The sequence below is a fragment of the Populus nigra genome, chromosome 3 (genome assembly GCF_951802175.1).
Source record: "Populus nigra chromosome 3, ddPopNigr1.1, whole genome shotgun sequence".
NCBI lineage: Eukaryota > Viridiplantae > Streptophyta > Magnoliopsida > Malpighiales > Salicaceae > Populus > Populus nigra.
In genome coordinates this window covers 26549891-26564836 of record NC_084854.1, presented here as the reverse complement: position 1 = coordinate 26564836, position 14946 = coordinate 26549891, and the positions used below count along the sequence as shown (strand labels likewise).

Below are 14946 nucleotides of genomic sequence, written 5' to 3'. Positions count from 1 at the left end.
TGATTTGGGTTTGGTTTTGAGAGTTCTTTAATGGTAATAGTAACTGACACAAGGAGTTTGATGAAAAGTCGGACTGAAAAAATGGCAAAACGCAAAAGCTCACCGGGAATTCTTGCCGCTAATGGTATTTTTGATAAGAAGACAGAGCAAGTTCATATAAGAGTACATGACCTTTCTGCATGGGACGTGCCAGGCTTGTACCCAATAACGAGAGAAGCTAACTTGACCCCAAAGAAAGAAGAGTTAGTGACCTAGTCCCTGTAGTTTAACGCAACTAATTAGCTAGTCCTTGTGGTTTTGAAAACTCTATACTTTAAATTTCATTTATAACTTAGTCCTTGCCTAAAGTTTATGTTTTTTTTTTTTTACTTTTTTTGTTTCCTTAATTTTTTTCAAAAATAAAACATAAAAAAGAAAGGTAGGTAATATGGAGGGAAGATTTAACTAGGAAAGAAGGAATTTTTGAAATGTTTTTTTAGCTGGATTAAAGATGGTAAACACTGATTAAAAGATTGTTTAATTAATTTTCATATTACACTGACAAAATAATTAGTATTAATAGATTTATATAGTTTAAGTCATAGTTATAAATCCTAGACTGAAAGATTGACCCGAGACCTATTTGAATTGGAGACTTGATTTGATTGAGAATGAAAAAAGAAGAAGAAAATAATGACTTCATCTCATCTGATAAAAAATCTGATACGACTCAGGATCTTGAAAGAGATGCCCAACTCCAATCCTTCACGATGTCTGTTAATCAATCAGCATTCAGCATCTCCTATAGTCTGAGAGATGCAAAATATCACATTTCGAGCAAGAAGATTCTTGATTCATCCCCTTGGATCAACTTACATGATAGTGGCAATTCAAAGGTGTTATGTACCAATTTTCCAGGGGGTATGTGCTGTAAATCATTGGAAAATTATTGTAATTATGGACAATTAGACTATGCCAATAATCAAATACTAATAATTATTGTAAATGGATTAAAGGCATCAAATACTTTGAGCAACAACAAATATGGTGATGTTTAACAAATAACACAAAATTATTGTTTGAAAAAAGAGGGAAAACTCAAGAAAAGAAAGATTGATAGGTTCGGAAAGTTCTGAAAGGTGTTTGTTATTTTATTATTTAATTGATTGAATGTTTAAGACATTTTGGTTATTTGTATAGCTTTACTTCAAACTCCGGACTCAACTCTGGAACCTTGCTGAGTTGCTGACTTTAGGAGTGATTCTGTCGCATAGAATGTCTCTTATTTCTAGACTTCTCTTCTCCTCTTCCTTTCAGGGTTGTTTTTTTATCTTCCAGTCCAATTTTTGCTGAGAAAAATCCCTCTGGTTGCCGACTTACAAGTGTTGAATTGGATACTTCAAAATAGATTTTGAAGTTAGATTTACATTTATGAGGTCTAATATGCTTGTCGGCATGTTGTGAAATCCATGTGAAGGCCAAATTCCGATGACATAGTGAAGAAGACGACTTTGAATGACGTGTCATCCCATGAGTGACGCTTTGTTCATCACTCTTTCCACATAACCTGGGCTGTACAGTGGCCCAGGAGTACTTAGTTCTGATTTGGTGCAAGCTAGAAATAATAACTGAGTACTTACGGATTGGATTGAGCTTTTATATGAATAAGTAAAAAAATTTAAATATCAGTACTTAGGTCTGATTGGTCTTGTAGGGTTACTGGGGCACAAGGAAAAACAGTGTCAAAATCAACTCAATAAAGATAACCACCATCTGATCCTCCCTTCTTCTTGGATGAAACGGGTTTTGTTTGTGTTGGTTTTGACTGATTCGTTCATGTGGGTTTTGACAAAATCATATTTGTCTTTATTAAAGAATGCCATTGTTAATTTGGCGCATATCTGAGTCGGATTTGAGAAGTTTGTGGTAATAAGAATTGGTACCGGTATTAAGAGATCATTTGGGAGTTGTAAGAGGTGTCTAAAAACTCCAAGGAAGCTGAGCTGCGAGCAGTTATAAAAGTTATTGAATTGTGTTCTTCAAGGGATGATTTTAATGAAAAATCTTTTAGTGGAATCCGACCTAGCTTCCATGGTAAATTGGATGACTAAACCTAGTTCTAGATTTTGAAAATTCCATGATTTATCCATTAAAGCCTCTCGGTTTTCTTCTGTTTTGGGTAATGTTTTCTTCTGTCATACCCTTCAAGAAGCAAATTTCATGGTCGATTCCCTTGCAAAACATCATATCTTCAAGTGAAGTGGAAAAGAGTAAAAATTCATAAGAGTAAAAATGATTTTTGCTAGATATGACCTCCTCTAGGGTCTGAGTAATTGGATTGAGTCAACTAAGTCGGTCTTTTATTGTTCACAACAAAGCTTTTGCAAGTTTATTTCATAAACCAGTCATGAATTTAAACAACTCCAAAAATAATTAGGTTTTTAACCAACATTTTATGAATTTTGAGGATAAACATGAGCACTACTTAAAGCTGAATGATTTTTTTTATAATAATAAAGTAGAATTTATATATAAAACAATACTATTAAGTAAAGGATGACCGAATAAAAAGAGAGATTAAAAAAAAACAACTAAGAAAAAAGCAAAAAAAACAAAAAACCAAACTAATTAGTCAAATTCGAGATACATTAAAGATTTCTAAAAAGATTAGATCTGTGTAACTAAAATCTTTAACTAGGACTTTAACCAAAAAGTCAGATGCTGAAAGGTAGAATGACTTAATTAGGTGGCACAAACAATCACCCCCGTAATCCCAAGAAGATTATTATTTCACCACCTTACCACCTGTTGGAACTACTTTTTTTAAGCAACACCAGGTCCTAAAGCCTTGATGGCAACTGGGGTGGGTATGATCAACTTTGCCTTTACACGCAGGTCCATATCTCCACCGCCAATTTTATTTGATGGTGAGAATTTGTCAGTGGCTTCTACAATAGTACTGTATATCGCACACCATTTTGTTCCAAAGCATTCAAATTAAGCACACTTCTTCTCCTTTATCTCTCGCTCGGCTTTCGTCCAAGCTTATTGCCCTTTTATGCTTCCATCTCTGCTTGTTCAGCTGCTTTAATGGTAACTTTGCACTTAGCCTTCTCCAACTCTGTATTGTCAAGAGCTGCCTCTCCTGCGAGCTTGGCTACCTTAAATTTATGAACCTCGTCAATCTTCTATCGATTGAGTTTAGTAGAGCCTGGATCAAGAACATTCAGCATCCAACTATTTGAACCAATTTAAAAAACATGTCATTTGTTAATGGTTCATTAAGTTATGGTGTCTCATAACATTTTCATTATAATCTATCAATTAAGTTCCTTCCTGACATTCATCAGCCAACTGAGTTCATGTTCAAATGCAGGATTGAGTTCAATGACAACTAACTTCTTTCAAATTTTTGGCGCAGTTGATGATGGAATGAAACTATCTTTTTGAAGATTTCAAGCAAGCAATAACTAAAGAGTTCGAGATAATGGATATTGGTCTCATGTTCTATTGTTTAGAGATTGACATCAAATAAGGAGAATATAGAATCTTTATGAATCAAGAAAAGTTTTCAAGGGAGTTTATCAAGAAGTTGAAGATGAAGAATTGTGTAAAAGTAAAAACTCTAGTTGAGTGTGGAATAAAAATGTTAAAGAATAATGAAAGGGAGATGATAAACTCTAAAACATTCAAAAGTCTAGTTGGAAGTTTGAGATATTTAACATGCACTCGTCCGAATATTCTTTTTGTAGTGGGACTTGTGAGTAGGTTTATAGAAACATCTATTATGACACTTCAAAGATTTGAAGCAAATTCTTCGGTATATCAAAGGTATTGTTGATTTTAGCTTATTCTATGGTTATTCTAATACCTTTAAACTTGTGGGTTATATTGATAGTAATTGAGCTGGAGATATGAATGATAGAAAGAACACTACAAGTTTTGTTTTCTACGTGGGAGATATAGCATTCGCATAGAGTTTAAATAAGCAATCTATAGTCATTTTGTCAACATGTGAAGCTGAATATATAGCTACTATATCATATGTTTGTCATTCCATATGACTAAGGAGATTATTGAAGGAATTGTGAATGCCACAAGAGAAGCCTGCTGAAATTTATGTGGACAACTCATCAGCCATTGCATTAACAAAAAAATCCAATATTTCATGATAGAAGTAAGCATATTGATATAAGATTTTATTATTTAAAAGATTGCATTGCAAATAAGAAAGTTGAAGTCAAGTATGTGAGGACTCAAAACCAAGTCGCGAATATTTTCACAAAGCTACCCAAATATGATGTGTTTTCCAAAATGAGAGACATATTGAGAGTTATAAGTAAATCAAATTTAAGAGGGGATGTTAAAAGTAAACAAGATTTCAGTTTTTCTAAAGAATAGAGGAGTCGGTTGATTGGTTGAATTAAATGAATTGGTCGAATGGTTAAGTTGGTAGAATGTTTTTTTTATTCAGATTAGTTTTTCCTATTGTAAATTTAATTTCTTTATAGTCTAGAGCTTTATATATATATATATATATATATATATATATATATATAAGCTTGTAATATGAGGTATTATTAATTAATATAGAGAGTGAAATCAAAGAGAGAAGCACTTTAATCAAGTTAACCTTCCTTTTATTTTTATTCTTCTTCTTTATTTTTGTTCTTGACTTTTTAATATTGCATTGCTTAGTTGATCTTATACCACACTTGTTTTATTTCCAACATAATATGCCCAAAGAGATAACTTAAACAAAGAAACCTAACCAACATGTCAAAAGGAAGAATGGAAGCCGTTAAAGATCTAATAAACTGAAAAAAGAAAAAGGAAAAAGCAAAGTCATCAATCTTTCATAAAAATAACAAACCACAAAGACATAGATTAAGCAAGACCAAAGAGAAAAATATTGGAGCAACGAAACATAACTCATGAGGAAGCAAGCAAGAAGAGAAAAGAAAAGAAAAGAAAAGAACAAAAACTGAATAAGGAAAGCTGCAACACACACACACACACACCAATCCGGCAGCCCCTCTCTAAATCAAGCAAGAAAAACTACAGCGGAAAATGATGAACATCAATGCTAGCATGAAGAAGAAGCAGAGTCATGTACTATCACGACATATAAAATGACAACACACTCATTGACAATAATATGAAAGAGGTCTAATTTTTGGAAAAAACAAAAACCTCGTGGCTAAACCATCATTGAAAATAAATTATTAATACCCTCCAAAGTGATCTGGTTTATTAATGATGATTCTTATATACATAGTAGTTAAAAAGTATCTTAACGTTTTAGCTTGTGCAGAGAGCAAAGTGTTCTATTCTTTACTGAGAATAACCTTTGATTTCATGATTATAAGTAAAGTGCAGTAATCAATTACCATTCAAGTTGGTAGCGCAACAATAAATTAGCTTGTGCAGAGAGCGAGTGGTTTGTGGCACGAGGGACTAGACACACAAAATCCCACCTGAACTGCTCTTTGCATTCAGATACATTTTGGCTGTAAATTAAGGTATGTGTTGCATGCGTCTCCCTTTCGTTTCTTCATTTCTCTCCAAGTCTCTGAACTTAAATTTGAAAGTTGTTTTCTTCCTTATGCAGTAGTATATTGAAAGTCCATTGATGGTAGAAATTAATTGGTCTTGCATGTGCTAGGGAATGTAATATAAAATTATTCTTAAGCGTCATCCACCTAATTTATGAAATAATTCCTTGTAAGGTCTCATGAATTGTTTTACATATAATACTTTAAACTAAAGCATGATTTCGATTATGCAGAACAATTCTTAGTCCTTTCTCACTCCAATCAATTCTTAGTCCTTTCTCTCTCAATATATATATATATATATATATATATATATATATATATATATATATATATATGCTATTGACTGTATTTATATTTTAATCAATTTGTTGTCGTAGTGACACTTTTTCCGGAACATGAATAAAGGGAGGTCTTATTACATGTGATTTATATGAACTACTACGAAATATGTTGTAAATGCATATGTTGAAATACAGTTCATGCATCATGTGATTATTAGCTAGAATTTTGTTTAATTGATTAATATATCTTTAAGTAAAGTTCATGTCTGGCTTATAATGAAGGGGAGCGAACATGGATGTGGATGGTTTATCTGTACGTGTTGTCGCATTGTGGAACGACTGGCAGCTTCGCTCAATGATTTTGCTAAGTCTCTGGCTGCAAATTTTCCTCACCATCGCTGGCAGTCGACGAAAGTATACAGCCGGAATCTGGCTTGGGACGCTGGTTTGGCTTGCATATACGTCAGCTGACCCGCTGGCAACTCTTTCATTGGGTACAATTACTCGCAATCAAGGGGGTTCAAATTGTACCACTAAAAATGAAAGCATCACCCCGGCATTTTGGTCATCGATGCTCCTTGTCCACCTTGGTGGCCCTTACACTTTTACTGCCTATGCAGTAGAGGACAACGAACTGTGGTCGAGGCATGTGCTTCAGCTATTAACGCAACTTTCGATGTCCTTTTATGCATCATTGAGGTCATGGTGGAGCGAGGATCCGCTCAGATATTTAGCTATTCCTATCTTTATTGCTGGAATCATAAAATATGGGGAGAGGGTTTTGGTTCTTTGGTTAGCAAGCTCCAACAAGTTTAGAGACTCCGCAAACGAAGAAAGGAAGCTTCTACGAGAGCAATTAGATCACAAAATTTCACGCGATGAACTCGATAACAAGGATACAACAAGGTACGATGAAGTTTTGGGATTTGATGGCATAAGACCAGAGGCAAAACATCTCCATGAAGCTCATTTCTTATTCCGAACTTTGAAGTTACTATATGGAGATTACCTTGTTACATATCCAACTCACATGATCAGCAACTATATTATCTTGAAGAGCAAGTCTGCTGCCGAAGCATTCGAGTTGATAGGAGTGGAGTTGGGTTTCATGTTTGATGTCCTTTTCACCAAGGCGATGACAGGGGTTTTCTGGCGGCCTCGCCTCTTTCTCCGCTCCATCAACTTTCTACTCTCTGTCTCTGCATTACTTGTGTTGCTACCCAATTTTTGACCCATGTTTTGATAAATTTTCAGAAAAATCCAAAAATAGCGAAAAACATTGAAAATCCAAAAAAATACATTTTTAATACATTTGCATCGTTTTTTAGCATTTTTAGCATCGTCTCAAAAGAATTTAAATTTTCAAAGACATTTGGAACGCGTTCAACTTTTAACGCGTTATCTTTAAAAATCATTGATTTTCTTCATTGAGTCGACGTTGATATTGCTCGTTTTCAAAAAATACAAAAAAATTAAGAAAAATCAAATTTTACAAAAAAAAAAAGAAAGAAAGTTGAGGGACCAATTTTGAGATCCATGCAATATTTTACCTATAAATACTGGTCCACAACTCAAACAAAAGGGGGGCAATTTTGATATTTGAAGAAAGAGACAACACAAAAACAAAACCCTAAATCTATCTCTTCTCCAAGCCGCCGGCTGGCCAGCCCCCCACCCCCCATTTGGTTTTTTATCTTCTCCTCACAGCTCCTTCCCCGAGGGCCGCTGACCCTCCTTCCCCACAAACCGGAGCAGCCCCCCTCAACACTGCCTCTTCTCCTTTCCTCTCAGCAGATCGCCTCTCATCTTCCCCCATTTTTCAGACCTTCCCTTTCCCAGCCATACCTAAACAGCCCAAACACAGCAGCTCCTCCTTCCCCCCCACTTCCTCAAGTTCTCACCCAAACCGACACAGACTTCCTGCCTGACGCCGTTCCTTCCTTCTTCGCCTGAGCCACCACCACTGGACCTTCCACCTCTGCAAGCCAGCCTCCACAGACTCTCCCTTCCCCGGCTAAAACTGAAGAAACAAAGCCAACAGCCGGCCGACCCAGCCTTCTTCCACAGATCCTCTCTCTCAGCTGCTCCCTTCTCCAGCCGCAGCGGCGCCTTCTTCATCCGGCAGCACCCAACAAAGCCTTCCTTCTCCAGCTCCTCCCTCACAAATCGCCCTCCACCAAGCCACACAGCAGCAGGCTCCTCCACACCGAAGCCCCGAACACAGCAACCCAGCAGCGCCCACAGACCTGAAGCAGAAGCAGAAGAAGAGGAAACAAAAGAAAACTTGCAGAGAGAGCAGCAGATCTGAACAAGGAGAAGGAAGAGGAGCCGATCTGAAAACAAGGCCAAAACAGACTTGTTTGTTGTGTTTTTTGGTGTTTTTGCAGGTCACCGCCGGTTTAGGAAGACAGAGGGGAAGAAGGCATTCCAGATCCCCTGATTTTTGGAGTTTCCGGCGGCGGCGCGTGAACCCACGCGCCGCCACTATTCCTGCGACACTGTTCCGGCTTGCAGAAGTCCTTCCCTGCAATTTCTGGAGTTTAGGGATTATTTTGTAATTTTAAATTATGTAATGTAATTTTTGTTTAGTGTTTAATTTTTTATAATTTTGTAATGTGATGTATAAAAAGAACCAAAAAAGAAAAGGAAAAGAAAGAAAAGAAAAGTATAGTGAAAAGGAAATGTGTGATTTGTACTTTGCTTATGAATGTTTTTTTTTGTATGATAAAATTGTAAGAATAAAGAAGAATTTAATATTTTGATTTGATCACGGATAAAGAATTATGAACTTACATGTAAGTCGTATTTCTAAAATTCGATGAAAGAACATAATTTTTAAAACTTCTTTAACACATCAAATCCACGAAGCAGCTTACCTCAGGTAGGGTGCGTTAGGGGTGCTAATACCTTCCCTAACCACAACCAGTCCCTTACCCGCAAATCTCTGATAAGACCAGTACCCAGGTTTCCTAGTAGCCTTCAATAAATTACTAGGTGGCGACTCCAACGAACCAACCAAAACAAACGACAATGAAAAATCGCCAACCGACGCCGCGCGGATTTTTTTTGACGTGCGACAACTTGCATTCTGGATAATGGTCGCCTCCCCTCACTATTCCAAAATTGATATCATTATATCATACTTGTTGCTAGGAGGAGCTGTTGTTCTTGATATCTACTCAGTCATTTGGATGCTTCTCTCTGATTGGACTATGCTTTGGCTTAGCAAGCAAAGGAAGCCATTGACGGATTCTATTTGTCAATTTATTTATTCTTCTCGGTGGCTGTCGTCTCTTATTCATAAAAAAAGGTGGAAAGAATCTATGAACCAACATGCCATACATAAGCATATTGAGCAAAGTGTACCAATGGGAAATCTTATCAGCAAGGGTCACAACTTTCGGAGATGGAAAGAGGATGTGGATTGTTATTTAAAGGAATTGATATTCAAACGTCTCTTAGATATGCGTTCAAGATACAGTCGCCAAGATGATCAAAGGATGATATTGGCAGAGAGAGGTGATCATGCACTCAGAAGAAACGGATGCTTTGAAAAATTTGGTTGGTCTGTGGTTGATATAGACTTTCATGAAAGCTTCCTATTATGGCACATTGCCACTTGGTTTTGTCACGTAGGCCATACTGAATCTCCTCTTGTTAAAATAAGCAGATCTTTAGCTAGTTACATGTTGTATCTTCGGAGTGATATGCCGTTTATGCTACCTAAAGAGATGGGTGAAGCAAAGTACATGTCAACCAGCGTGGAAGCTACTTTTCAAGTTGAAGAGGGACAAACCGAAGGGTCAGTGCTATCTGATGGTCGCAACCTCGCCAGTGCATTGGACTTGCTGGAGACAGAGGATGGGTGGTCAGATGAAACAAAATGGGAAATGATATCTCAAGTGTGGGTGGAGATGCTAACTTTTGCTGCGATTCATTGTGGATGGAAAGAGCATGCAAAAGCACTTAGTCAAGGAGGAGAGCTACTTACTTTTGTGGCCGTTCTTATGTCTCATCTTGGCATAAATGAGCAGTGTATCTACAAGTAAATAATTACTTGGTACTTTGCATATGTTATTATTCCTTCTTCTTCTTTTTTTCATTTGTTTATTTTGATAATAAGATTTTTACATGTTTGTGATTGATACGTTATTATATGTACAAAGGGTTGAATTCTCGGTTTCTTAAATTATCATGTTCATATATTATTTATATGACAACACTTTAGTTCAAAGATATCCTTTCTCTTAAGCCAAAATCCATGTACATATATTATTTATATGATAACACGTTAGTTCAAAGATATCCTTTCTCTTAAGACAAAATTAAAAAAACAGAAGAAGATCGTTAAAATCGTCAATAAGCTCGAAGTTTTCCTAAACGTACTCATGAACTTTATTTCTTGTAGCATTAGATGGAGCTTTTCTCCTTGATTTAGGGGTAAGAGAAAAAGGGATAAAGTTTTACAAGCTTGTTGATTTCCTGTCCACATTTTACATGAATTATATATTTTCTTGAGAGGATGGGAAGTGATTTGTGCTCATGATAAAGATTTAGCTTGTGACAATCGAAAGCAATTTATTCCAGTGGTCCTTTTATTGTAGTAATGATCGTGATGAGAGCAGGTGTTTATAATATCCTTTCATATTGATGATAAGAAGTAAAGTATTTTTACAAATTCATGTTCTTGCAGCATCTTTAATATACATGAAGCAGATTTTTGCGGAACCAGAACTAAAACATACACAAAATCAACCTGGTTGCACAACCAGTAAATTAGCCCGCCGTATAAAATTGCAGAACTCAGAGAGGAAATATGTGAATACTGTCTTGTATATTTCATTCTTTTAGTGTGCATGTACAGAGGGTTTAAATAAATGATAATGCTAACTGTTGTCCTACACATGTGCATGTATATCTGATAGTTCGAAATTTAAACAGCAGATACAATCTTGTTTGAATTTGAACTTTGAATATTGGATAGCTAAGTTCCTGCAGATTTGGTGGTTGTTGCAGCATGCTCTTGCTCTTTGACTTCTTCTACACGCCGGAACACCTCTTTCCATAATCTTCAGGTACGTTTTGGCTGTAAAGGTACTTAGATTATAATATAAAACTAGCTATTCGTAAGCATTACTGAGCTTATAAAACAATTCTTTAGAATCTTACTTAATTAACTTTGTAAGAGGATCAAGAATGATTTTATATTAAATATTTTAAAGCATGATTTCTGTTGTGTAGAAGAATTCTACGTCAATTCGATACTTTTCTCTTATTGTAAGATCTTTTCTTTTATACTTTATTATTGCTTTCATTTGTTTATTGTTTAATTGAGATTTTACTTTATTCGACGTGATTCATGTGAATTGCAGCGAAAGATGTTGTGAATGAATAATTTGGTATGCTGTCCATGCATTAATATGTGATTACTACGAACCTACTATTCTGTTTAATTCATTAATGTATTTTTAATGTCAGCTGGTGGTAATAGTAAAGTAGTTAGGACTTAACAGGGACAGAATTGGCCTAGACTAAGAGTTACTTGGGTAATAACTTAATGCCTTTGTTTAATAAAAGAAATTTAAAAAATAAGGTATATTTATTAATTATTTATGTTTTATGAAACCGCCTCCACTTAACTGAGTATAAAATAAAGATTGTTCATGGCCTCACTTGTTGGATATATATATATATATATATATATATATATATATATATATATATATATATATATATATATATATATATATATATATATATATATATATATTAAAAGATTCCATTTATAATTTTATTCAAAACCCTATTCATCTTAAGTCAGCCTTGACTAGGAGCAGAGGATATCTCTTATTCGAATTATACCACTTATATTTCCCAACTCTTGTAAAAGTATGTGATCGACTGCAAACATCAAGTTGACGGACTTTTCCTTATAATTTGGTTCTTAGAAGTTGTCACCCACATGTGAATTGCATCTAGAAATGTGTTCATGATAAAAATATGGAAAAAAAAAAGAATACAGTTCATATCTGGTCTGCGTTGAAGGCAAGTAAAGATGAGCCTGTTCAAGTTTTCTGAACGTGTTATCGAATTGTGTAATGAAGGGGAGCTGCATCATAACCACCATTAAATCGAACATCATCACAAAGTTCATACGGAACAGAAGGAGGTATCTGTTTATAGTTTGATGAAGTGAAGGATTACAAATAAGAATTTCACCATCTTTGTAAGAAAGTAAACCATTACAAGAACCAACTAAAAACTCAAAATATTCTTGTTTTGGTGTTGTAACACATGGTTGGTCTTGTAGGGTTATTGGGGCACCAGAATGTCAAAATCAACTGAATAAAGATATAACCACCGCCTCCTTTTTTCTTTGATAAAAAGAGTTTTGTTTGTGCTGGTTTTGACATATTCGTTCATACCTGTCTAATAAAGAACACGCATCTGTAGCGGTGCAGAGTTTTGATGTTTAGTTTGGAGAGGATTTCGGTGATGATTTCAATTGGGGTGTAGCTTGTCTTTGTATTTTGACTTCTGATGACTCCTTAGGCTCACCCATATCCTAAGGAGCTTTTTTCTTGATTAAAAATAAAATAAAATGAGAAATAAAGTTATACTCCAAGCTTGCTGATCTCCAGTCACTCTCTTGACTGTCTTCTTAAAATAAAGTTATACTCCAATCTATAAATCTTACATGGCACTGTTGCTTGAGAGGAGAGGAGGAGGTTTCTGCTCACGAAAATCATACGCTTTACATAAAGTTAAAGCTTTTGTAAATGAAAGCAATGTATTTCATTTGTCATTTTAATTTTTAATGATGACTCTTATATACATATCTTACAGTCTTGGCTTGTGCAGAGAGCAAAGTGTTTTATTCTTAAGAATAATATTTGATTTCATGATACAAAGTGAAGAACATTTACTGATTCATAGTATTAATATGCATGAAGCACCAGGGACTAAGCACACAAAATTCAAGATGGTAGCACAACAGTAAATCACTCCACCTGAACTCCTCTTTGCATAATCTTCAGAAACATTTTGGCTGTAAAGGTATGAGTTGCATGTGTCTTCCTTTAATATTTCTCCCCAGGTCTCTTAACTTAAATCTGAAGCTTCTTTTTTCTTCTTTATGCAGTATTATATTTAAAAGTTGATTGTCATAGATATAGCTGAAATAAAATTCATAATAGAAATACATCTTGCATGTGTTAGCTTATATCAAAGAGCGTTGCTTGATTTTTTCCTAACAAGTAGAAAAAAAGGCATTGCTTGGAATCTTAATTATGCTTATTATATATGTTATTAACTGTACTGTATATTTTATTCAATCCGTCGTGATGACACGTGTTTCAAAACAGGAATAAAGGGAGCTCACTTGGCTGCTCAAATACCACTTGTAGGAAGATTAATGCTGAAACTTATTCTGAACAACAATGACAAAGTGCAAAACTGAAGAACAGAAAGAAATTGAGAGAAAAGTATACTTTTTTAAATTTTCTCTTTGAATTTTTCTCTGCTATCATCTATTATCTCCTCCTTGTAACTCTAATTACAAGCTTATTTATAGACCTAAAATCCTAGAAATTGAACTGAATAAGAATTTATTCTAACTAGAAAATTAATTATGCCGACTTAATCTGGAAGTCTCTGGGTGCCTCTGAATGCAAGAAATCGTAGTTTAACTTTATTTTCAACACTTCTTGGTGGCTGTCGTTTCTTATTCATAAAAAATAGGTTCAAAGAATCTATGAACCAACAAGCCATACGTACATAAGCAAATTGAACAAAGTATACCAATTGGGAATCATTTCAGCAAGGATCACAACTTTGGGAGATGGAAAGAGGATGTGGATTGTGATTTAGAGGAATTGATCTTCAAACGTCTCTTAGATATGCGTTCAAGATGCAGTTGCCAAGATGATCAAAAGATGATATTGGCAGAGAGAGGTAATCATGAAATCACAAGTAAGGGGCGCTTTGAACAATTTGGATTGTCCGTGGTTGATATAGACTTTCATGAAAGCGTCCTATTATGGCACATTGCCACTTGGTTTTGTCGCGGAGGCCATACTAAATCTCGTCTTGTTAAAATAAGAAGATTTTTAGCCATACACTCCAAGTAATTTGTCATGTTTTCCTATGAAACTTGCCTTTAACCATCATTGGCCATTAAACCAGGAGCTCTTTTTTTTTTTGGATAATTTAAACCAGGAGCTCTTAGCTTGTGACAATAGAAAGCAATTTATTCCAGTGGTCCTCCTTTTTTGTATTAATGATCGTGATGAGAGCAAGTGTTTATTCTTTCTTAAGAATATCCTTTGATATTGATGATAAGAAGTAAAGTATTTGTACCAATTCATATTCTTGCAGCATCATTAATATACATGAAGCACCATTTTGTGGAACCAGGACTAAAAAATACACAAAATTCAAGTTGGTTGCACAAACTGTAAATTAGACGACTGGAACATCTCTTTCCATAATCTTCAACTACGTTTTAGCTGTGGAGGTATGAGTTGCATTTGTCTGCCTTCATTGCTTCATTTCTCTAAGTCTCTCTACTAAAGTTTGAAAGTTTTTTTTTTTTTTTTTTGCTTTTGATATTATAATATATTTGAAAGTTTGATACATATAGTTGAAATAAAATTTATAGTAGAAATAGCTGTTGCCATTGCATTTGTTAGAAAATATAGATTACAAAAAAAAAAAAAATTATTTGTAAGCATCACCGAGCTTATAAAACAATTCTTGAGATCTTAATCACTCAGCTCTGTATAGGAGGTTCAAAAATGATTTAATATTAAATATTTCAAAGGATGATTTCGATTATGTATATGAATTTTAAGTCAATTCAATACTTTCCTCTTCATTTATGATTTTTTTTTCTTTGATATTTTATTATAGCTTTCATTTGCTTATTGTTTACTTGGGATTTTACCTTATTCAATTTGATTCATATGAATTGCTAACAAAAATGTTATAAATGCATAACTTGGTATTTTGTTCATGCATTATGTATAGTTCATATCTGTTTGATTGATTAATGTTTCTTTAAGTAAAGTTCATATCTGCCTTTTTTTTATAGTAAGTTCAAATCTGGCTTGTATTGAAGGAAAACAAGG

At 34.7% G+C, this 14946-nt stretch overlaps 1 protein-coding gene across 1 annotated transcript; it reads left to right on the top strand.

Annotated features, from left to right (window-relative positions):
- Window positions 1–6110: 6110 nt before the first annotated feature.
- LOC133689513 (uncharacterized) lies at window positions 6111–7049 on the top strand. Its single transcript, XM_062109371.1, has one exon. The coding sequence runs from the start codon at window positions 6111–6113 to the stop codon at window positions 7047–7049; it is 939 nt and encodes a 312-aa protein (XP_061965355.1).
- Window positions 7050–14946: the final 7897 nt, after the last annotated feature.